Source organism: Heliangelus exortis, chromosome 3 (assembly GCF_036169615.1).
Source record: "Heliangelus exortis chromosome 3, bHelExo1.hap1, whole genome shotgun sequence".
NCBI lineage: Eukaryota > Metazoa > Chordata > Aves > Apodiformes > Trochilidae > Heliangelus > Heliangelus exortis.
Genome location: NC_092424.1, coordinates 90,210,997 through 90,235,593, shown reverse-complemented (window position 1 = coordinate 90,235,593; position 24,597 = coordinate 90,210,997). Strand labels below are relative to the sequence as shown.

Here is a 24,597-nt window from a genome sequence, read left to right as displayed (position 1 = left end):
CTGGCCATAACTGGAAAGAATTACAAACATTCCTTTCCGTGATACAAGACCCAAAGAAATTACAAGACCATCAACAGTTGATAAGAAAATTTACTGCAGATATTGAATGTCAACTTAAACAACTCTAAAATTCACTCCACCTTCTAGAAATATTTTAACATTACCATCTTTTTTGTAACTTAAGAAACAAACCAAACTACAGACAGCAAAACAGCACAAGGACATATCAGTACTCCTGAAGTATAGGGGTATTACTTAATCTATGAGAAAGATTAATACTTTCTGTTAAGATTACCTGCAGTATCACTGTATAGGTAAAAGGCTTATATACAGGAAAGTGATAATTTTATAATACAAAAAATACTGTTCTAATACTTATCTTTAAAAGTTATCTCAGAATAATGTACTGTGCCAAAATATTTACCTTGCTCCTGTTTAGTGGAATGTTAAATAATGACTTTTCTTTTGGTGACTGGGAAAGCACAGCATCAGAAGAATAAGTTCTCTTTTGTTCAAGCAGCACATCACTTTTGCTTTCAGGAAGAAAGTGATGCAACTTTTTAGATTTACTGCTTTCTGGGACATCTTCAAAATTTTTGCAAGAAGTTATATTTAACCCAATTTCTTCATGATGTCTGCCTAAAATGTGGATAGCAGAATCCAAGCTGGCTGCTTTTCCATAATGAAGACCACTGTGTTTCTTGAGGAATGATAATTCTTTACTGTCACCATCCTCCAAGTATTTCCTCTTCCATGTACAGCATTTCTCTGGACTCCCCTTGTCTTGTTCCTTTAACCATGTCTCTGCTTCATCAGACTTGGTGAGCCTTTGACTATCATTATGAAAACTGTCCCCACAATGAGAATCACTATTTGTTTCATCTGGTAAAACTTTTGCTTTAATAGAATCAGACAAAAGGTCTATACTCACAGGCAGAGCATTACCAGCCACTGTCACTGTCTGGGAGAAGGAATAAGCCAATTCCATACCCCTGGGACAAATCTCAATGTTTTCTGAAATCCCCACTTCATACTGTCTGTCTTCTTCATTTTCTTTAACTTGTCCAGAATCTGATCCCTCCTCAGTTGATTTCCTTCTCCTTTTTCTTCTGAAGTATCTTCTTCCAGGGGAATGTTTAGCTGGACTTAAGGGAGCTTTGGCAGTATCTAAATACTGTTCTTCCTTTTCAGCCCTCACACATCCACAGACATTCCCCATTTGGCTTTTGGTAACTCCCAGTCACACAGCTTCATTCATTCCAGTATATTTACATACACTTAAATCCTCCTCAGAACGTTAAGAACCGACGTTTGCACCGTAATTTCTTCCAGACTTCACATCCATCCTCCTCGGTCCGAAGCCATTTTGCTTGTGAGAAATGCACACGCAACAAATGCTGTGGCACGGTGCCCAGGCAGGGCCTGTGTCTGATTAGACACTGTGGCTTATTTCTGGCCACCAATCCTCTTAAATAAACATCACAGCTTCAGCAATGGGCTGTAATGCCGATGGTCTTTCACAGAGATGACATAGCATTTGTGAGCCACAGGATTTCTTGGATGCATTTTAACTTCCTGTTTCATTTAGTATCTTGAACAAGATAAAGCAGAAAAATATGCAGCAACCTTTGAAACTATTAGCTACACCCCCAATCCAAAAGCAAGAAGCAAAAAGCAGGGATTTAGTTTGCAGATTTGGTTTTGTACTTCATATGTGTTTATTATGTATCCAATGATCCGCAGAAGAGAAGATTAAAGTGAAGGATCAGAGATGGCTCTGACAGCTTGTTGCGGGTCAAATTTTCGTTTGTATGTGGAATTTTCATAATATCTGATGTGATTTTTCACTAATTTGTCTGCTATAAATAACCTGCTGCTTCACCTCTATCATACAAGCATAGCAGGTTGCTCAGATCAGTGGTGCTGTGGCTGGCACTTTGCAGCAGTTTTAAACCTTCTGGCAGATAAAGGTGAAACAAATCAGAAGAGCCAGTTTGTCTGAATCTGTCTTACTGTCCCCAAAGTTACTGAACGTGAATCTTTATCTTCCTCTTTTGCTCCTATTCTGTAGGCAACCCTTTGTAGCTCTGAACAGAACAGCTAAGAAGCATCAAGCTACATATGAAAACTAGGCAGCAAGAAATCTAATCATCAGCATACTTGGTCTGAAAAATATCTGTGTTTTGAAGCTTCAGTTTCATTTTTGTTACCAATAAACCCAGCACACATCAGCAGGGGTAGATGTGGGTAGTTTCTCATGCTGAGAAAGAAGTACTGAGTGACTTGCCAAACATTATCAGGTATTACCATTCAGTTTCCCTTGTTTATTTGAAAAGGAATTGCAATAATGAAACCCAGAGACTTTATCCCCAGGGAGCAGATCCACTGAAGTATTTGATGACATTTTATTGACAGGATCCAAAACGAACACAGCAAAAAAGTAGGATCAGCCTCCAAGAATACAATGCTCATTGCTGACCACTATCATGCCAGTGCAGCACAACCTGACAATGATCCTCAGAAAATTTTATACTGTAACACTACAGGACTGGAAAGCTGTTATAAAACACCCATTACCACTGAGACAGACAGCTACATGAAGACACAAAGTGAACATGTTCCTTTACAAAGCAGAGGCTTGTACCATGACCACACTCTTTCACAGCCTTGATTTATATTTGCATTTGTAGTGTGCTTAACGTACAGGTGTGGTTGTGACATTTTCTCCCTTCACTTACAGTAAAAGCTTGTACTCTAGTCACCTTAAAAAAAAAAACAAAACAAAAAAAAAACCAACAACTTTCAGCCAAGGCCCAGAGGACTCACTGATTTAAAATGCAGATCCATATGGGACTGAGTTGGGTCCTGACTTGGCCCTGCCCTAGTTAACAGAAAAGAACATAAGAAATTAAAAATATAATCTTTGTAAATGACAAGGACTTGGAGGTACAGGCTTATGAGAAGCTCAACATGAACTAGCAATATGTGCTTGCAGTCCAGAAAGTCAACAGTATCCTTGGCTGCAACAAAAGAGGCTGCATCAGGTCACGGGAGATGATTCTCCCCCTCTACATTAGGAAGAAACTATTTACTATGTGTGGTGAGACACTGGAACAGGTTCCCCAGAGAAGCTGTGGGTGCCCCCTCCCTGGAAGTGTTCAAGGCTATGTTGAATGGGATGGGGACTTGGACAACCTGGTGGAGTGGGAAGCACCCCTGCCCATGCAGGGAGATTGGAACTAGATGATCTTTAAGGTCCCTTCCAACCCAAACCATTCTATGATTGACTATCTCTACCTTGTAATGAATCAGTAATTTAAAAAGTCTTTATTAGTCACACTTGTGAACCAAATAAAAGATCAAGGACAAAATACAAATTTTGTTTATATCAGTTGTGGGATTTTTAATATTAAAAAGTATGCAAGATCCCATTCCATGTTAGGGGAAGATGAGAGTAACTAAAGAGTTCACTCTCTGCAAACTGAAATTCTATAAAGTCATAACTTCGGTGTCAGGAACAAAAGAGATTAAACTGGAGATTCAGAAAAGGCAAACTGAAATGTCTTCTAAAACTTGTGTGCTAGAGCAAAGAAATATGGTATTCTAAGGCATCAAAAGAGACTATCACTGAAGCCTACAAGAACCATCACAATATAGCAAAGACCTGACCACACCAGAAGCTTTGTCTCAGACATGTGACTGTACTTCAATCAAAGCTCAGAGTTGGATAAAGCCAAAGATCAAAATGATCAAAGCTACTAAAAATACTATTAATGGATTATTGCATTTCTTTCCTTTGTTTTTTTTTTTTTTTTGTTTTGTTTTGTTATGTTTTTTTTAATGCAAAGCCCAAAGATACAAATATATACTATGTATACCTTCCACCTATGCTGGAAAACTTTAAGAGGAGATTAGCAAAAGGCACATAAAACCCTTAAGAAGTATAACATGAATAAAGGATTAGACCAACACTTGCCTGCAATTTGATCTGTCTCAGAGGCTGCTTAATTACAAAGAAGAGGTTAACATTAAGACATGGCAAACAGAAGATTAATATTGGAACATGAAATAGCACATGCAGATTTGTATGAGTTTGAATTTAACTGTAGATTTCTGTAACTTGTCAAATATCTCTGTGACTGTAAAGTGCATTATGCTTTTAACATGGGACAGGTGTATTACACATCAAGTGGCATCACTGTTGAATATCTGTGTATCTGTAAGTCTGCAAAATGCTGAAGCCATTCATCCTTTGCACATTGTTAGTATGTATATATATATAAACATATATATATATATATATCTCGGAAGTCTGATAGGAATGCAATTCAAGTCATTTGGATCTAATATCCCTTCCTGAATCCCCACCCCACCCCCTTTTTTTTTTTTTAACTGTTTACTCAACACAGTAAAAGCTATGGAGCATTTAGCAGAAATGGGACATGTCATTTCATGGTACTAAGACAGCATAACCAGATAACCAGCAAGCATTCTGTTACATAGCCCAAAGGTCACATGCAGAATGACAGAGAGATAAAACCAAAGAGAAAGTGAAAATTAAAGCAGCACAAGATAGAGAACAAGGCAAAAAATAAAGGCTTGCCAGGACACAATATAACTAAGGTTATATTTGGAGCTGTTTAAGCTGTCCTGGCAACCACTGCTGAAAATCCAAAAGAGCTTTCAGATACCACTGGGCTACTGAAAGCCATGACCCTAAACAGTAGAAGGTTATATCCAGTGATATAGCTTACAAAAAGAAGAATTTGTTCCTTGTTTATGGCTTTATGGGATTAAGGACAAAGATAAAAAAGCAGATGAACTAACTGCTTATAATCTCATCCTGCTATAATTATCCCACTACATGTAGGAATAAAGTCCATATATGACTCTGCAATAAGCCTTAATGCCTCTTCCACTTGCTGTGATCCAGATGAGTCCCAGAAATTCCAAAAACACACTCATTTTCTTACCTGAGAGTTAGCAACTATTTTTTAAAGAATTGCTGAAGAACTCTGGAAGAAGTGACTAGGATCTCAGCTGAAGAATAAAACTGAGGAAAAGTATACCCCATCAGATGCAGAATGACAGGCCTGCTGCAGTAACTAATGGCAGGGAATTGCATCTTTTAGGTAGAATGGTACACAGTCTACCCAACCAACCACTAATAGTCAGATTAGACAATTGGCTGTGTAGCTCCACGTTTAAATCTTTGAGTAGATCAGACCTCAAACTGTTCTAGGTATTTGAAAGCAAATACAGATTAAACTTCAGCCCTTGGGCTCCAAGACCCACAGTTTGGGCAAGACCTACAGGCAATCTTCAGAGGCAGCTGCCACCAGCCAGCCTCTCCCAGCAGAATCAGGTGCCAGGAGAACAGCAAGTGAAGGCCAGGAAAAGCTCTCTCCATTGCACCCTGCCACCTCAGAAAAGAGAGGAGGAAAGCAGGTAGCATGGCTCTTGTGACCCCACCATGGAAGCAGAGGAAGGTGCATGGGTCCCAGAACATCCCATTGTTCCTCTCCCTTCTGTACATCATTTACTGGAAGGGGCCACCACACGTGAGCTGTCTCCTCCTCTGGCCACCCTGGATGAAGGCCACAACCCTTATGATCAACTCAAGAATGCTTAAAAACTGCTACCTGCATTTCAAGCTCTGAATACCTAACTATGGTAAGAGGTGTCAGGAAGTTAAGAAGTGGCTGGGTAGCTATCCTTTACCTCAGCCCAATAATCTACAAACAAATCCACCCTTTTTACCTTTTTGCCCAATATGGGTAGATGTTTAACTGTTGATCTGCTGGATCAAATCAACAGTCTACAGATTACTCCAGGGCAGACTGATAAAAAAATAATTTTGCTTGAAGTCTTATAGGGAGTCCTCAGCACACCAGCAAAAAAAGTATTTGTTGGATGACAAGAGAAATGTGAAGAGGTTAAAAAAGGGTCTGAGAGAAACCAGTCATCTGGCCAGAGGGGCTGGAAGGTACTGTAACATCTGGACAAAACCATTACAGCAACTGGAGCCTTGAAAACCACCATTGGGCAAACAGGCCAGAGAGCAGGGAGATGGGGAGGGTGGAAGGAAATGTGTTTCCCAGCAGTTCCTGAGCTGCAAAATTACAATGAAACTGAAACAAATAAGTTATGATTTTGAAGGTCCAGGAAGTTTTTAAAATCTGACTTCACATAAGCCTAATTTCAGATTCCTCAAAGTTTAAATTTTCAGTTCTGATCTAGCATTGGTTTTTTAGCCAAGTGCAAATTATTCTAAATATTTAACATTTGTTAAATTTAAGAATGTTTCCAGTGGTTTGAAAATAAATTATAATTTTTCAGTGAATTATCCTACTAAAGTTGTGGTTACTTACTGAGGCCAAATTCTGCTTACATTTGCCCATTATCAGTGTGATCAGTGAAAATGTACTTGGTGGTGAAGGAGTACATTCAAACATTAATTAGGATGTTTATACATACAGCCTACAATTACACAAAATGCTGTAATCTGCATGCTTTATAGGTGCCAGGTAACTTACAGTGGCAACTGCATTATGAAACTGGATTTTTTAAAAGCCACGTATTATTTAAAGTAGATTGCCTAAATCCTACTAAATACTTGTCTCAAGGAGTTTCAATACCCACAGGACAAATTATTTTCTAACATACTCTACTCCATAAACCACCAGATTTCCCATTCCATATTTTCTATACATTATATGTAGCTACTTGGGACAAAGAATGAATGCACAACTTCTGGACTTCTGCAGCTTCAAAAGTCAGTGGTATAACTATGAATGATCATTATATTTATGTAATTATGGGCACCAAATTACAAAGTCATCACTAAACATAATTTAGATGCAAAAGAAGCATAATTCTCAAGTGCATATCATTTTTGTTCATCACATCTTTTCCCTAAATTTATTCCAATAGTGAAATAGACTTGAGGTTTTGAGGAAATACTATTTTCCAGATAGGTGCCATGACTCAGAGAAACAAAAAGCCATGAAGAACAGCCCCCCAAAAAATCCCTGGTATCTTGACTACCTCCCAGGCTGCAGTGTTATTAGAATATACCTAAGCAATGGAGTAGAGGCAGTGACAACACACAACAACAAGCTCCACCTAGAACATTTGAGACACTTGAAACTATCTGAGATATCTACACTGGGGACAACAGACACACCACAGGACCTAAGGAAACTTGCTTCCCACCATATATCCTATTGGATATCATGTGTCATTTCAGATCATACCAGGCACCACTGAATAGCTCAGGCACCTACTGCAAGTTGTCTGAATTGCTCTACCAACTTCACCTACTGTATTACTAGCCCTCCAGGGCTCGAATCTGTTGCTAAACATGGTTAAACAATTTAGATACTTTATACCTGTGATCACAGCTCCCTATAAGCACCTGGATGCAGCTGTCTTAACTTCAAATTCAATCTCACCATAACTTCCCCCATACCTACAGGATTACTCCATGGGTAAACACACTTCTTGTCATGAAGTTTCATCCCTTTCTATAAATTCTGCTATTAGACTGTTCTGTTCAAATTTTTCCCTTGTTCAAAATCTAAGTGAAGCAAAAAAACCCTATGTGAGGTGCAAGTACACACGTTTTTCTGAACTTCCTTATACATACTCAACCCAAATCAATCATATAAGGGTATCCATGACACCAGGTTGACATACACTTCAAAAGAACCAGTGTACAGGCAAATGCCAGAGTAACACAGAAGGTGTTTCTTACATCACCTTACAAATCCTTTCTGCATTCAGTGTACGTAGTACAGACATTAGCAGCAAAACCACAGAAAATGTTTTTTAAAAAATCCTGTTCTTCAGTTATTTCACAGTTGCTAATGAGGCTTAATGTTTAGTTGAAGAGCAGCTATTCATTCTTGAAGTTATTTTTAACAGCAATTTTTAGAAGATACTAATTTAAAAAAAAAAGAAAACCTGACAGATCTGCAAGACCTGAATTCTATTGGTAGAGATTTAGTTGGTAGTTACTAGGAGTTAGGACAGGGGGAAGTGTGTTACAACAATTTAAATGCTTCCACATATTTTACATGGAGCTGGACACCTTAGAGGGGAAAATCTTTGACATCAGCTCACCTAAATTAGTTACTTTATAGAAACATTCTTCCTTCTCATAATTTCTCACAGCTGTAAAAAGTAACACTAACTTTCATCACTTTTTTGTAAGTACCCAAAATTGAATCAGAAGTGCTATGCTTCAGCTAGTGAGAAAAAACAACAGTTTCATCCTGCAAAAACCTGTCTGTCTGGTTGAGAAAGATAAAATTTACACCAAGTAAGGGCTAATTGTTAGTAAATTTTTAATAATCTGCATTTCTTAAAGCACAGCAACATTCAATCACTTCCTAGACTGTGGGTCATGCTGAGATAATTTAAGCCCAGCTTCCTCTCTCCGTGCAGCCATGTGGGAGGAAAGACTGACAGGACAGAGGGGAGGTGAGGGACCTCAGGCCCTCACCAGCAGTGAGCAGTGAGTGGTTTCTCCTTTACCTTGTGCACTGGCCTAGGCTAAGCCATTCAGCTAGTTTAGACCAGGGATACACTGGCACTGGTCCTCAGTTCTTTGTTAGGTTTAGCAGAAAAGCAAATCAAGATCCTAATAACCTTTTTGGGTTTTCTGAAGAATTTTTTTCCAGTCATAAACCCAGTCCAGGATATTCCTAAGCGAGCCATACTTTTTCTGTATGATAATGAACTTTTTGGACTATTGAAACGCCTGCACAGTAGAGAGTTTATCACTAACAATGATGCAGTCACTAAATGAGAATTATCTGTCGTCTGAATTACATCATCTACAGCCATGGCCATTGTGAAAGCCTCATTTTGAGGAGCAATTTAACACCACACACTGTAAGAGCTGCATTATAGTGTGCACAATCCCATCAGCATACAACAACCAGAGTGCCACCTAGTGTGACCCACATTACCATCCCAAGGCTGAAAAACAAACACTGAAGTGTGGAAAAGGCTGAGAGCAGTGCTTGCTACCATACTCCTATCAGCAAAGAAATTCAGATCCTGAATGAGAAAAGATGGTTTTAATATGTTTTAATCAAAAGAAGTTTGTGGAATAAAACAAGACCTGATGATCTGAAATGTCTTTTCCAACCTTAATGATTGTATGGTCCTATGAAATGCTGGAAGGAATTACATTAACTATCACCCTTAGTGACGTTCAAAACTTAAGATCTTTTTTTTCTCACAGACAGGAAATTAGAAAACCACACATTCAAGTTCAGTTTATATCTAAAAACCTTCAAATACACATAAAAGAGACAATGCATGTTTTTTGACAACCTATATGAAATCTTGGCTAAGCCTATACATTCATCTTAGTTGTATGTAAGAATCTGACCAAATACATACTGTCAAGCAAAATAAGACTTACCTGAAAGTGCAAAATTATGGTCCATATCAACCCCAAAGTCAATTTGGGATTCCCATCTGTTATGTCATCATTTCTAATGTTGACCAGTTTCACCTGCCATAGTAGAAAGAAAATAAAGACAAAATTCAAATAAATATGCCACGAATACACACTGCACTACACAGACATGAATATAAAGGATGCACTACACCCTTCCTGAGCCTAATGTTGTGGTTGTTTTTTAATTCTCAAAAGCTGGATGGAATGGCATTCTGGGTGTAAGCAGCCCACTAGGAATCACCCTCTCCCACCCACACCAAGCTGAGAAGATGCCTCAGCTGTCACTAAGTCAGATCTGGTCCCCATGCCAAATACTTTTCACCCTGGTCCATGTCAGAGGGGAATGGTGTAATAGAGGGGGAAAGGATAACAAGAATATGAAGATCTGTAACTGTGGTGGAACGGTCTCGAGGCAGTGATGTGACCCAAGAAGCTATCACTGCCTTTCTTCTCCCCACATTCTCCTGCATCAAAGCAAGAACGCAGCAGCAGGGGCATTAAAACATAGCAGTCAGGCTTAATAAAATCAGGAATCTACTTTCACATTTAAATAACCAATGGCCCAATAATGATAAAATTATCATTACTTCTGTGGCTGTTCTCATTCACAGTGCTGTGAACATGAAATGGTTAACAGGATTAAAACAAAGGTGGAGAGTCTTGCCACCCCAATAAGCTCACTCCAGAATGAGTTCAACAATTCCATTTTCTTTGTCATATTTTATTACTGCATTTAATTTCTTTAAGTGTATTGTGTACCCATATAGCCCAGCAATAAAGATGACTCAGCTAAAAGGCATGTGCTTTTTAACATATACACTGTTATCAACACCAAACAAGCAAAGGCAGGTCCTTCTCTTAAACTGCAGATATAACCTGAACTATTAGAAAAGAAAAGAAAACAAAAATAAAAAATAAAACCCAAACCAAACAAACAAAAAAACCACAAAAACACTTTCTTGGAGAAAGGGAGTGTATTCCACAGTTCAAAAAAGAAATTATAAACAAATCCAAATGTTTTCCTCCCACTACATTATAAAAACTGTCACATATGCCTTGGTTTTGGTTTTTCCTTTGTTTTGTTTTGGTTTTTTTTTTTTCCCAATTCAGGCTTCCATATTACCAATTTTCAGGATCTCTCTGCCTTACAACAACAATAAAGCATTGTTTTTGAAGGTTACACAACCAACCCAAGCCAAATCACCTCCTGAATAAAATTTAGAAAAACCTAACAGGGGGCTGAAACTTAAATGAAATACAAGTCTCACTGGCAACTGGCCAAGAAGACCAATACCCTAGAACCACTTGTACAGTAGGTGACAGCCACCTTCACAGAACTGAGAGGATAAAGACAACACAAAAGTCCTCAGATCACAATCGACAGCAGCCTGATGGATACCTGCAGCTCCCAGTATCACCTGCACATCCATAAACATAAGGATGAGCTGATCCTACATCTCCTGTGCTTTAATACCCACAGTCTGTCCTACAGAGATAAGGTATGGTACAGCACAAGTCCAGAGGTCTTGTGGCCATCATTTTAAGTAGCCAGCCATTCATTTATTTCATAGTGCATTTGTTCAGTGGCTCATTTAAGTTAACAGGAAAAGTTTGCTTTGAACTCAGCATAGCAGGATTAAGCTCTCAGTAAACACACATCACTCAGTGAGACTATAACCAAATTAAGTATTTTCCTGTGGTTTGCTACCTCATACTATTTCAAGCCCTTTATGTAGCAAATAAAAATTAAAAAGTCTACCAATCAGAAAGCAGATTTCCAGTATCAGCTCATTTGGATGGGATGAATAGGGACGTACAGTTTTTCCTTCTATCCACATTATGACATTTTTTAACATCATCAGTTTGCAATGGGAGAAAGTAAGAATCTTGTAGGTGTTTAAAATAAATTTAAAAGCAGAAAACAAATAAAATCAAAACAATGAACTCTCATAAAATGTTGTTTCTGTGTTTTGCCCTGAAAATTAGATTGTGAACAAAACTGCACACCAGCTAGTGTCTGCACAGCAAGAAAAAGTTAAATTTACTATAAGCAACTCCTGAAGATCCTACTCATTTTTCTCCTTTTTAACATCATATTCCACATGCAGTGTGTTGGTATTATTGCTCTGAGAGGGGTAGTGTGAAATTACCTTTGCCACATCTCTCTTGATCAAGCCAAGCCTACACCAGCAGCTGTGACACAGCATGCATAAAAGATGGGAGCCAGAAGCATTATTTTTTTATTAGCTACAGGTGACAAAGATTTCATTAGTGTTTTTTATTAAAATGTGGACTGTACCTGCCGTTTTTTCAAATATTCAAGTGCAATTTGGACGTTCTGGAGTCTGTGAAACCGCATCCGACCTTTCTCTCGGGGCTAAAAGTAGAAAATAATAGTTGTGAGACTTTCTTTTCAGACAAAAGAACAAAGAGTCTGATTTAGGAGACACTGCAAAAAACATTTGAAGCACTACCATTTTAATGAAGCCAATACCTTTGGTGGAAAAGCGTGCTTTAACCAATTTTTTTTAAACTGTAATTGAAAATTTTTTAGCAGAGTAGATGGCAAAGGAGATCAGTGGTCCCAAACTGTAACTTTGATCCATGCAGGGTGACAGCTGTTTCCCTGTAAAGCACTATTAAGACCAGGAGGGCTAAAAAAAGCCCTATATGAATCTACCCACGGACATTAAGCTGCAATTTGTTATTATAAAATATTTACAGTATATTAAGCAAAGCAAAATAGTAAGTCATGTCATGGACCTTTTTATTGCTCTGGTAAATTCTGTGATGGAAAAGCTTACCTCTATATGCAACTTCATGATAAAATGTTGTTTATTTATGGTATGACTGCATAATCATTATGGTATTGATAGACACCTCCTTCAAGCATACAATAAATGTAATGCTTTCCTCCAAACAGAATAATACAACATATATAGCCTTCCAATTAAAGTGTAAACTCTTGGTTTGGGTAAATATAAAGCATGAAAAAATGTAACAAGTCTCTTCTCAAACCAAAGCTAAAACTAGCAAGAAGAAACCGTAAAATAAGCATGAGTGGTATGTTAATGGAAACATGACAAAACTGCATGCAGTTAGTGTAAAATCACCAAGAAGAATCACACAGCAAAATCATACTTTACTTAGCTGTCACAGATCAGCAATGGGAATGCAGTTAAATTTATATCATCATATGCAAATCCTTCTATCCTTCTTCCTGGTTTCAGAATTTTCACAAACTTTCACAGCAATAAACTGAAGTGGACTGTAATTGCTAGGGATCAGCCATGAGTATTTCCTCAGTCACTGTGAAACACATAGATACAAGCCCAAGCCTTCCTCAACTGCCTTTTCTTTCCTCTCTGGGGAATCCCAGATGCTTGCCAAAAGGAAACATGGGAAAATGGAGTTGAGTAAAAAGCACAAACTAAAACCACAAAGAATTTTGATTTCCATTATGCAATCCTCAAATTAGCCCCTTGTTTTTCACACCAACAGCCCAGGATCAAGCCCTGCAGCCCTTGACTCCTGAGCAGCTTCCCTGGATGAAATGAAGGACTGCAGACCTGAAACTTCATTTTATACAACAGAATAGAATAAACACCAAACCATATACTTAAGTACAGAATCTCAGAGGAGCAATATTGATTTGGAGATACAGCTAAAATTCAGTGGTTTGAGTTATATTATATACCAGGACAAAAAAAAGCACACAAATTCCACTGCAATCACAACTGCAGCACAACACACAAGGAGACAGGAAAGTGCTCAGGCCCTATGGCAGCAAGTTGCTGTAGCAAACACTAACAGTGCAAGGTCTGCAACAGCATGATAGAACTCACTTCAACTAACAAGCACTCAGTATTTTACACTTTATAAGAAGATATATCCCTTCTGGATGGTAAAAAAAACAGTGAAATAATAATTCAGACATTTGTTGTGAGAAAGATGAACCCTGCAAACCATCTGTATATTTAGGAACCACTACACAGACCTGTCATTTAAATTCTACTTTGACTATTATCTATTAATAATTATCTGCTAATAATTTTCTACTAGTAACTATTACATTAGATAAATTCCAACAAATATATCTGCACATCTGAATTAGCTCACTTCAAAATAGTATCGAGTTTTATGTCAAATATACCGGAGGCACAGTCAACTGATGCTTCTAATTAAGACAAATCAATTTTTCTCCATTGACCTCACTAAGGAGAGCCTTTAAGCCTTTGTCTACATTACCTGAATATTGGCAATACTGCTTTCAAGTAAAAATAACTGGCTCGATTTAATGGAATTATGGTACTTCCCTACTTATTTAACAGTTGGGTTTACAATATCTTGATAATGTTGTCCAGCACACATTTGTGCCATGGTTTTGTACAGCTGAACAAAAGAAAGCAAACAGAAATTTTGAAAAATTTATTTTGAGCTTTTCACAAAAAAGCAGAATAAGAACTTGTCTTTACCATACTTCCACCATAAAAATACATTTACCAACGTGAGTTCTCTTGTCCTCTCTACAGCAGGTTACTGCAGCACACCAAACTCAGAATTGACATGAGCAAACACCACACTTCAAACACTACATTAGTAGAGTTATGGGGGTCGGCACCTACCCCCTTATCCTCATCCTCCACATCCTCATGCTGTTCATTTGCGCATGCTTCTGTTGAACTCACCAACCGTAAGGTCTTCAAAAAATCTCGCTCTCTTGGCTAATGAATATAACAGACAGGAGACAAGGACAGCAAAAACACAAGACAGACCACAAATGAAAAGAAGAGCATGAAAAGAAGAACATAACGAAAGAACAAATACCAAGCAAAGGGAAGTAATGCTCACAAAGAAAGGAAATGACACCTGAGGAGTGTGTTAGACAATTTCAGGGACATTTTATCCTTGTTATTTGTAAGTTACTCCCTTTAAGGTGAAGGGATATTAAGCATTCAATACTTGTTAAAAGAAAAGTAGTAAAGAAAAGGGAAGAACAGAAAAAATAGCGCATTACCCTATTAAGAAAGGAAGTCTCACTGATCACAAGAAACCAAGAGGACAAATTGCATTCCCCCACAGAATTCACGATGGAATATTCTACCAACAGAAATACAACTTGTGCCTTTGGTATCAAGTCACAGATTTTGGAAAATACCAAAGAAACCTCCAACAGTCAATACACAAAGAATTAACAAACAGAGCAAGTGCATGTATTTAACAAACTGGATCCACTGCATTCTGATCTAAAATCTTACCAAGGTGTCTCCAGAAAGGACTTCTAAAAGTGAGATCAAGTTATGTCCATCTCTAAGGTCTTCATACAGGTCATTCACATGCTTTCGAACCTGCATAGATAAAGACCAAAATTAAATAGAAGATCCACATTTATAACTAAGAATTCACACTCACATTAACACATATATTTTCATAAGTAAACCTCAGCATGGCTTTTCAAATTTTTTCGTTTCCATGACAAATTTACAGACCCAAATTAATTACAACAGATAAAAATCCCATCTGTCTGCACTCACACAGTTAAGTCACACATACCATCATTTTACTGAAAAGAAAATTGAATAAAGTTATGGATAATGAATGCATATTGCAATGGCAGAATAAGGATCTGACAATTTAAATTATAACAGATGCTCACCTATTCTGACCTAAATAATGACCACTAACAGCCAACAGTAACTAGATCCAATTAATTCAACAAGAATACACAGAGCTAAATCCTGTCTCAACATAGGTATTACCTACAAAGGACACAATTTACCAATTAACAATACTTTGTCACCTCAGATTTCTCAGTGAGTCTTCCCAATGGCTCACACATCCACCTTATGCAACATACCAAAGAAATATGACCTTAGGCTGGTCTGCAAAGCCAAGAAGAGGCACAGCCCTTCCCACCAGCCATGCTGATGGCAGAGGATGGCTCCCTACACCTCAGCAAATGCTCTGCCACCAGCCCAGCCAGTCCACTCCTGTGCTGCCTCCCACAGATGCTCAGCCTTTGCCAGCCTACCTCATTCAACTAAATTGGGTAGAGAAGGGTTGATAACCAGCAGACCCTGCCAGGCTATCTAGAGCAGATGGAATGAGGACAGAGACAGCTAAAAGCCCTAACTTTTCTGAGAGGCACAAAAAGGTGAAAGATGCCTGTCCACAGGCCAATCTCTTCTTTCTTAGCAGTAGTGTAAATGTAACTTTATTTGAAATTTTTTTACTATTTGAACCAGCTCCTCCTTAGATGTGAAATAAAGGACCTCATTTTTCAGAAGCAGCAATTTTTAACACTGCCAGCCAGAGCAGAGGGTGAGGGCCTTCCAGCTCCAATTTAATGATAGTTCCCAGATGCTCCCATTGAGGCACCAGATCAGAAATTTTTTAAGCTTGAAGAGGATAAAATATTATACCAAAAATTTCTTCTAAAGTTATCACCTCTACTAGAGACAAACTGTACTTCCAGTATGAGATCTATGGGACACTCCCCTCACTGCCAACATCTCTGTGTGTATTATGAGGGCAGCAGAAACAGATCCAGGTCTGCCCACCTTCATGCAGCACCTCTGCTTACTTGACTTCTAGGAGAATGTCCAGGATCATCCTGCTGAATAACTAACAGTCTCCATACTGGTGATTACCTTCATACATGCTTTTTAGTTCAGCTTATCTTTCTTTGACTTCTAAACATGAAATACCTTGCAATCTGTTTTCACAAAGAGAATAATAAATAAATAAATAAATACCTGATAATAGTATCAAAGCATATTTATGCTCATGCCAAAGGCTACCCAGAACAAGTAATCTAGAAGACTGTTCCATAGGAATTACAACTGAGAATATTTTCTAACACCTTTACACACAGACTGCATATGCAGACAACTTACATTCGAATACTCTTATATATACACAAAGCTTTACATATTCAGAAGCATATGCAAATAATACACTCTTAATTTTAGTTCTGATTTTTAAAAAATAATATATTTTTTAGTAATACTTAAGTACTGTTAAGCTGAACAAAGAAAAAGAATAGATGTTATACTACATCTGTGGCAATAAAAAAGAAAGGGGAAGCTGCATAAATACCATTAAAATCCCTGATAAGAGATATGATTATGCTAAATGCTTGAAAGATGAAAAGCACAGAGGTATTTAATTTTTAATGCAAAGCAACTGTGACTTATTTTTCTTCTCAAAGAGCTGTGCCAAACTGAGTGCTAAACTCTTTCCAACAAAACCAGGCAAGTTTTATTTAAAATAAGACCCTATGAGAGGGTCCCCCACTCCTCCCTCCCCCTCCAGCCAGGATGTTCCACTCGCCACTTCCCTTAGGAGAGCAGGATCCCAAGACAAAGCAGATCCACAGTGCAGGCTGGTGGTCAAAGGCATGGGAGAAGGTCAGGTTAAGGACAGAGAAAGGCACTTTACATTAAAAGACACTGCACCAGCATAGCTGAAGAACTATCTGTAGAGCACCAAGTCAATGCCTACATTGTTTTCAATGTAGAACTCGGGGAAGTTGCCCAACATCCAGGAATCTGAACTGTGGTATGAGAAAACACTGCCCTTTCTAATCAGGCTACTTCTATTTTCCATTATATGATGGTTCACACAACACACATTTGTTGACATTCAGTTTGTTTCTTAGACTCTGAGGTTTCTAAGGTATTACAGAAACAACCACCTTTACCTTATCTTCCTAGAAATCACAGCTGCTTCAGAGATGAATTCATACTGTGTAAAAAGACTGTGGTATGGAGTTGTCAGAACAAGAAAACCAGCAGAATGTCTTAGAGGTGATTGTCCCCCTCTACTCTGCACATCCCTCAAATACTGAGTCCAGCCCTGCTGTCCCCACCATAAGAAGGACATAGACCTGTTGGAATGAGTCCAGAGGAGGGCCACAAAGATGATCCAGCTCTGGATCACCTCTGCTACAAGGAGAGGGTGAAGGAGCTGGGATTGTTCAGCCTGAAGAAGAGAAGACTCCAGGAGGACCTCATAGCTGCCTTCCAGTACCTGAAGGGAGCTTATAAAAAGGCTGGAGAGAGACTTTTCATAGTGTCCAGCAACTGGATAAGGGGAAATTGATTTAACCTGAAGGAGAATAGGTTTAGACTGGATATTACCAAGTTCTTCAGTACACAGGTGGGGAGACTTTGGAACAGGTTGCCTGGAGAAGTTGCAGATGCCCCCTCCCTGGTGGTGTTCAAGGCCAGGCTGTATGAGGCCTTGAGCAACCTTGACTAGATGAGAGGTGTCCCTGCCCATCAGTAGGGAGGTTGGAGTAGAGGCCCTCTAAGGTCCCTTCCAAGCTAAGCTGTTCTGTGATTCTATGATGTCTTAGTTCTGCCCTCGGCTGACAATTACCATGAGGATTTATGATTTAGGACATACTACATTGGTATGCTTGTACAGGATAAGGAATTTCTTCCAGCAGATAAGCACCTAAAAAAAATGTATTCAGGCAACTAATGTGCAACAAGCATGCACACTCAAAGCAGTAGGTCACTTCTTTTTAAAGGAGCACTTTGTGCTTTTCAAGAGATCCTAAACTACCACTTGAGGCAAAGCTTGAAAACTCATCCCTCTCAACTGTCACTTGGGTAAGTCTTGTGTCTCAACATATATAATGAATTCTTTAAATATATTTAAATATAATGAAATTTTTAAATTAACAATAAATTAATACTATTATTTCATTGCTGTTTCACTGCCATATTCAGCTTCCTTCAGAATGCATAGTACCACAAGTATTAAAATGCAGAGGGAGGTTCCTGGCTGGACCTGTGGGATTTACTGAGCCCTACGGCATTTCATAATAGCTCTTGTGGCTTTTCAGTGAAATCATGGAATTGTCAGCCCTTCATTTTACAAGGTCCACGTGCAAAGTAGGTTACATACTGCCTTGGGCAACTTTTTGCAATACACCCATGTCAGTGTGGGAGATCTGATAATTTGGGCATGAGAAGAGATTCTTTAAGGAAGACGTAGGGGATGCCGAGTGGCTGAGAGGCATCTGACAAAACAAGAGATGCAAAATGGCATCATCAGTCAAAAGGACACAGGGAGAGTTTAAGGCACTGTCTCAGAGGTGATTCATCTTCTGATCTTCATCTTCTGGCATGTATACTGTGATGTTTGTAGCAAGCAAAGCTTCATCCCCCCCTTGACATAAGCATGAAATAGTTTCATAAGATACATTCCCAGTGAGCTTAAACTTCGCAGTCTAGTGCCTTAGGGAAGACCTGCCTGACCACCAGAAAAAAAAAAAAAAAAAAAAAAAAAAAAAAAAAAAGGCTTTTAAAACTGTAGCACTCACAGATCTGCAGTCTTGCCCCTGGACTACAGCATGTTAGGCACTCAACAAATAAGGACTGCAAAGCTGGCTGCTGCTTCCAAAAGCCAGCAATCTAATACCCTGCATAACTTGCATAGCTTTGTTATACTGTTCAGCTGACACATCTGGTTGTCCTTAAAATCAAGTTTCTATTGGTCCCAACCTCGTGTCCCATTTTGCTTCTGCAGTTAAAGATTCTGGCCCACACAGCTCAGCTTCCTCTTCCGTGGGCACAGATCACAACAAATCTGTCACTACTGCCCTTCAGTCTGCCTGTTTCTTATTTCCCTTGACAGCAAACAAAGCCACGATTCTGCTGCCTGGGGTCACACCTATAGAGTTTATGATTAGGGGAATGCCAATGCCCTTCCACATGCTTCTCCAGAAGGACTGATGGCTGCCTAAGTCCTGATACAGTCCCCCACAGATATGCATCCTGAATACCCTAATACAAATCAAACAGCCCCAGATAACCACATTTAGGGAACTGAATCGGCGCATAGCAATCTCCATTTTTGCCATAAGTCAAAGCAAAGAGCAAGCCAATTTCCATATCAAGCCTGTTTCTTAACAATTTTTCTTCATATGTTTAGTTGTGTTGATAATAGAACAAAACCTATAGTTTACAAACAAAAACAAACAAACATGCAAACAAAAAAAACCCACTAAAAGGCGCTTATGCTTATATGGGTAAAAGGGATTCCTTCTGCTTCTGCAAGCAAAGCCATCTTGGTTTTGAAAAGGACAGAAAGGTATATAGCCTGGAGCACAATAGGAAGGTCACTTTAACATTGCCACACCTCTATGAAAACACACAAGAATCACCCCCTTCTTCTTAGTCAGAAGGATAACTGGCAGGAAAATAGAGCTGTGGCCCTATACACACCCAGGATATGTGCAGAGAGACCTCACACTCATTATGGTACAACATATTCCAGACTAGCACCTAAAATGCAAGGGACCACATTCACGACTGTGATAGTGTAGAAAAGGAGTGGAAACAAATGCTCATGTGCTGCTGAATCCAGAGCTGAGAGAGGCAGGAGAGAGTCAATAATCAGACAGCAATAACCAGAAGTAACTCCCATGTACTGGAGGCCAGCAGGAACTCCCTGAGGAAGGTGAGGAAAACGCTGAGGCCCTGGCAGGCTGCATGGCTTGAAAACAAGGCAGAGTTTTGTGCTCAGACACTTGCAAACATTTTTAACAGCATAAGGAAAGCAGACTATTGTAATCCAGTATCTTAAAACATCAGGATTCTCCTTATCTGCATTGCAATTAAGCTGAACTGATTGTTAGGAGAACACGCCAAACCAGACCTTTTTTTAACAGTTTCCAGAAGAGTCAAAAAGCATAATCAAATCTGAATCACATTTAGCTTGGAAAACTGAAGTTTAGCTGACAAGCCTTTATGAAAATCAGCATCATCCTCAGGCATTACCAAGAACTGTAATACTATAGATCCAACAGAGGCTTTTTCAGACCACATATCCTGGGAAAGTCTTTTCAAGAGCCGCTCTCTCTGCTTCTGAAAGCAAAGTTAATTAAACGCCTGGCCCAGACATAAAGCATTACCACTTTTTCAAAAGAAAATGGGATAAGGCTCAAAAGTTAGAACTGTAAGAGGTGTGTTTTGGGGGAAAAAGGGTCAGGCTTTAATTACCACTGAGGTCACTGATAAGTCCAAACAACAGCTGGCACAAGGCCACCACGAGTTTCACAGTAAACTTCCAATTTATTCTTAAAGAATCTGATTAAATGCCCTGGAAAAAAGATCCCTTAAGACTCCCATTCACTTCAGATAAGAGTAAAATGCTTTCCTCTGAGATAATAGATGCAAATGGTTAAGAGCTCCTATTAATTACACTGTTCCAAAGAAAATGTCACCATCATTCAGACCACTGAAAAACTGCTGTGGCCACTGCAGGAGGCCCTGACATCCTGAGGAGTTTCCATAATGTTTCAGCTTCCTATAAAAATATTTAGGGTGGGTTTTAAAAGACAATTTGTATTAAAGTTCTAGTCGTGAGGAAGTAGTTTTCAGTAAGTTTTGAAAATGTGCTTTAGTCTTTTCACCATTGAAAATTAAGGAATCACATGGGCAGGTCTAACTGCATGATAACAAATCTATGCCATGAGTAAAGAATAAAAAACCCTCTCATATGAAAAGTTGGGTTTATGTGCATAAATAAAGGTTTAATATGCCAACACAAGCAGTATAACTTACATAAACACTCTGAACAGGTTGTAACAAGAATCACCCAACATGTAATTGACAAAATATCAATTTGCCAAAATATCCCCACATGACTGATCTGCCAAGCTGGGCTGCTGCTTCAAGTATCTTCACTACCTACTTACCTATACAAACTTCTTAGATTCCCCCATGGAAAGCACATGAATGTTGCTCCATATGCTACAGGGCCATATTTCCTAATTTCCATCCCAATGGGCTGCTCAGAGCAGAGAGGCACGGAGCTGTGGTCCATGGCCAACCTGAAGTCATGCCAAGAGATCAAGGAGCTGAAGCAGTTGGATGCAGATTGACATCCTCCCCCTAAGTCTCTTATGGTCTTTCATGTCCTTACTTTAAACAGAAAATTCACTTCTGGGGGAAGTGTAAATACACACTCTGGTCACAACCTTTGTTTTGTGCAGAATCCCATCATAAAGTGCACTCAGTCTGTCAAACACACAAGTTCTGGCAGACTCCAATCCCTGGCTAACCCTGTGACAGTGACCCATGGGCACAGCTTTCCCCAGGGATGGGTGCAGAGCTGCAGATGGTGCTGCCCCCTCACCACAGTGCAGACAGACACACTCCAGTGCTGGACACCCACCCACCACTCAGGACACACCAACCAGCTCCCCCCTGCCAACAGCACAGGACCACAGCCAGGGCCAGTGCTGAGACAGCACAAAGGGAAAAAACCTGTGCTCAGTCTCTTCTGTGAGCCTATTCACTTGCAAGCAAAGTCTGGAAAATCCAGGTTTAGGTCCAGTGGTCTCACTCATGAAACCTCCTTTCATTCTTTTCTTTTGCTCACCAGCCTGATAATCCACTTCACATACTTCTTGCAGTTCACTGAAAAATAAATCATTCTTTATTTCATACTCAGGAGTAATTTTCTAATTGTTTGGCATTGTTCCTGCATATTAATTTTCCCAACTAGTAGACACAGTTAATGATACTCCATTTCATAAAGCCCCTTTTCCATTTCAAATACTTTCACTAATCCATCTTTAAACAAGTCTCCCATCCAAAGTGAGTCCAACACCCCTGATCATTCCTTAAAATAGATGTTTCCTAATTGCATTCTTGCATTCATCCTTCATTTTCTCAGCTGGCCAATGCTCTACACTCTGTAAGCATGAGAAATTTGCGATGATTTGATACACTTCCACACCTTTAACCTCTGCCCTTGTATCTAAGCTTGGAGCAGCCATAATTTTTTTTGTTTGTTTCATTTTGGCTTTTTTTTGGTTTTTTTACGTTAACCTCTTCCAGACACCTCAATCGTCCAATTAATCCACTGCATTTGCATAATCTATTCTGCATTTTGCTCCCCAGCCTTCGATTGTCTCTGGATATATCCTGATCATCATAAAAAAGGCACTTGAATGGCTTTAAGATAAATATACTGTCACTCAATTTAAAAAATATTTTTAATAAATAAACAAATAAATAGTTCAGGCCATTGCTAAATTTTGTCCCTACATCTTTCTTCTTGTGTTGTGCCAGGAGAGTTTCAGATTGGATATTAGGAAAATATTCTTTACTGAAGGAGCAGTCAGACACTGGAAAAAGCTGAATATACTATTTTGGAAGAGAAGGGCTGAGTCTTAGTAGGCTGTCACAGAATAATACAATTGTAAGGCTTAGAAGGTGTGAACAGATTACCTCACGTGAGCCAGCACAGTGAAACAGATTGAGTTTGGCTAGAATACATTTGAGATCCTTCTCTAGTTTATTCTTGAAAATTCAAATTAATGAAATTCTACAATGTAATACATGTGCTTTATGTTTATGTGTTTACTATGCTTACTTGCTTTCCAGGGAGGAGGATTTTTCCTGGATAACCTTCAAGCTAAATCTTCTGTAAACTAAGCTGAATTTTTGTTGCCTCCCTTTTTAAAAGCCTGGTCTCAGAAAACTCACCAGCCTCTGCATGACCACCTTTTTTAATACCCAGCACACTTTATCAGGTCTCCTTTCAGTCTTCTCAGACTAAACAAGCTCAATTACCACAACCTGTCCTTGATTTTCCACGAAAATGAGGTCTGCAAACCTGTTGTCATCACAAAGATCAGGAGTTGCATAGCCAGGCACTTTCACATGAAGCTCATTCATGTGTCTATGAAAAGTCAGAATTACAAGTTGTCTCCTAAGCACCATGACCCACAGCCAGAACTCATCTGTAGCTCCTGGAGCTCTCTGGGCATAAGCCAAGACAGCCCAGTGCCCCTGACGGACCAGGGGAAGAACTGTTGTAGAGTAAGGGCCACACTTGCTTGACAACATGACAGAAGGCCTGAGCCACAGAAGAGCACAGCCACAACGTTAGAGAAACAGGGGTATCAGTACAGAAATGAAGTGACAGAGCTTTAATCCCCACTTGAGGATTCAGCATGGCAAGGGCAGCAGGTGCTCAGATGCTTCTGGGTGAGAGGGAGATGAATCCTTGTGCATGTCTGGGGCCTCTCAGAGCCAGATGCTGCTGCAGCACCTGGTAACAGCCACAGCTGATGGCACTGGCTCTTCCTACTGCTGCAGCTGTTACTGATGGCACTATCCAAGTAAATTATATCTGGAATGCTTACATTCAGACTTTGTAACAATAATCTGCTAATGAGACTGCATGTGGTAGCATGTCAAAAAATTAAGATACACAATGTACGCTGGTTCCCCTTGTCCACTTTTTTTCACAGACCAGTTGTCCAGACAAAGGTGGGACAAATGCTAGTTCAGTAATTTGTTCCATGTTTTTTCCAGGAGGAGAAACTATTCTGAAAGGTCTGTAACTCCCCGTTCTTTTCTTCTGATTGAGAGAGACATATTACACCTTACTGTAACTTCAGACTCCAAGGAATCCCTGTCCTCTCTGATTTCTTCTACAGAATGATGAAACGTTATACATCACTTCAATCAGTTACTAACCATTGGGTGATGAAGCTGTGCAACCAGAAAACACATGACTTATCTGAATATTCTTTCATCTGTTCTTTCTTATTTGAATTTTACCCTCATTTTATTGAAATGTGTTTCTTCAGGTCGGTATTTTGTAGGCTGGAGCAGCTGGAGTAATCCAGCTTTTTCTGCACCATTCAGTACTATTTCTCATTTCCTTCCTTGGCAATACATCCACACTTCTCTACTTTCTTCTTCATATTCTGACACAATTACAGAATCTTTGTCCTGTGGAATTTTATGTCACACTGTTCCTCCTTTTGGACCTTCTATTTCTCTGAATGTACCCTATCATGCTGTATGAACTCCAATATACAAATCTTCAGTCCTGCTGCCCTTATTTCCACCTCTTGAATGGCTTTTTATGTATTTCACACATCTCTTACTAGCAGCAATATATTCTATACGATGCCTCCTATCTGTCCTGCCACGCAGCAGCCTGCTTTGTGCCTCCAACACAAATGCCTCCAATGTCTGCCAGATCTCCTGCATTCTTCTCTCCCTGATTACTTTCCCAGGAGACCCTACCTATTGCTTTCCTCAGTTCTGCTGCTTAGAATTTTATTGTCCTTTTTTTACCTC

General features: G+C 39.2%; 1 protein-coding gene across 32 annotated transcripts in view; it reads right to left on the bottom strand.

The window, feature by feature from the left end:
* The window catches only part of DST (dystonin), a 288,534-nt gene that overhangs the window by 166,246 nt on the left and 97,691 nt on the right, over positions 1 to 24,597 (bottom strand). For 17 of the 32 annotated variants that reach the window (XM_071741656.1, XM_071741664.1, XM_071741658.1 and 14 more), the window contains 4 exons: positions 14,734 to 14,823; positions 14,101 to 14,199; positions 11,775 to 11,852; positions 9,437 to 9,529 (listed from right to left, as the gene is read on the bottom strand). In XM_071741656.1, the coding sequence (XP_071597757.1) occupies positions 9,437 to 9,529; positions 11,775 to 11,852; positions 14,101 to 14,199; positions 14,734 to 14,823 (360 nt within the window). Of the gene's footprint in view, positions 1 to 424; positions 1,541 to 9,436; positions 9,530 to 11,774; positions 11,853 to 14,100; positions 14,200 to 14,733; positions 14,824 to 24,597 lie in introns of those variants that run through there. The other 15 variants (XM_071741663.1, XM_071741693.1, XM_071741692.1 and 12 more) reach the window with 3 other exon arrangements.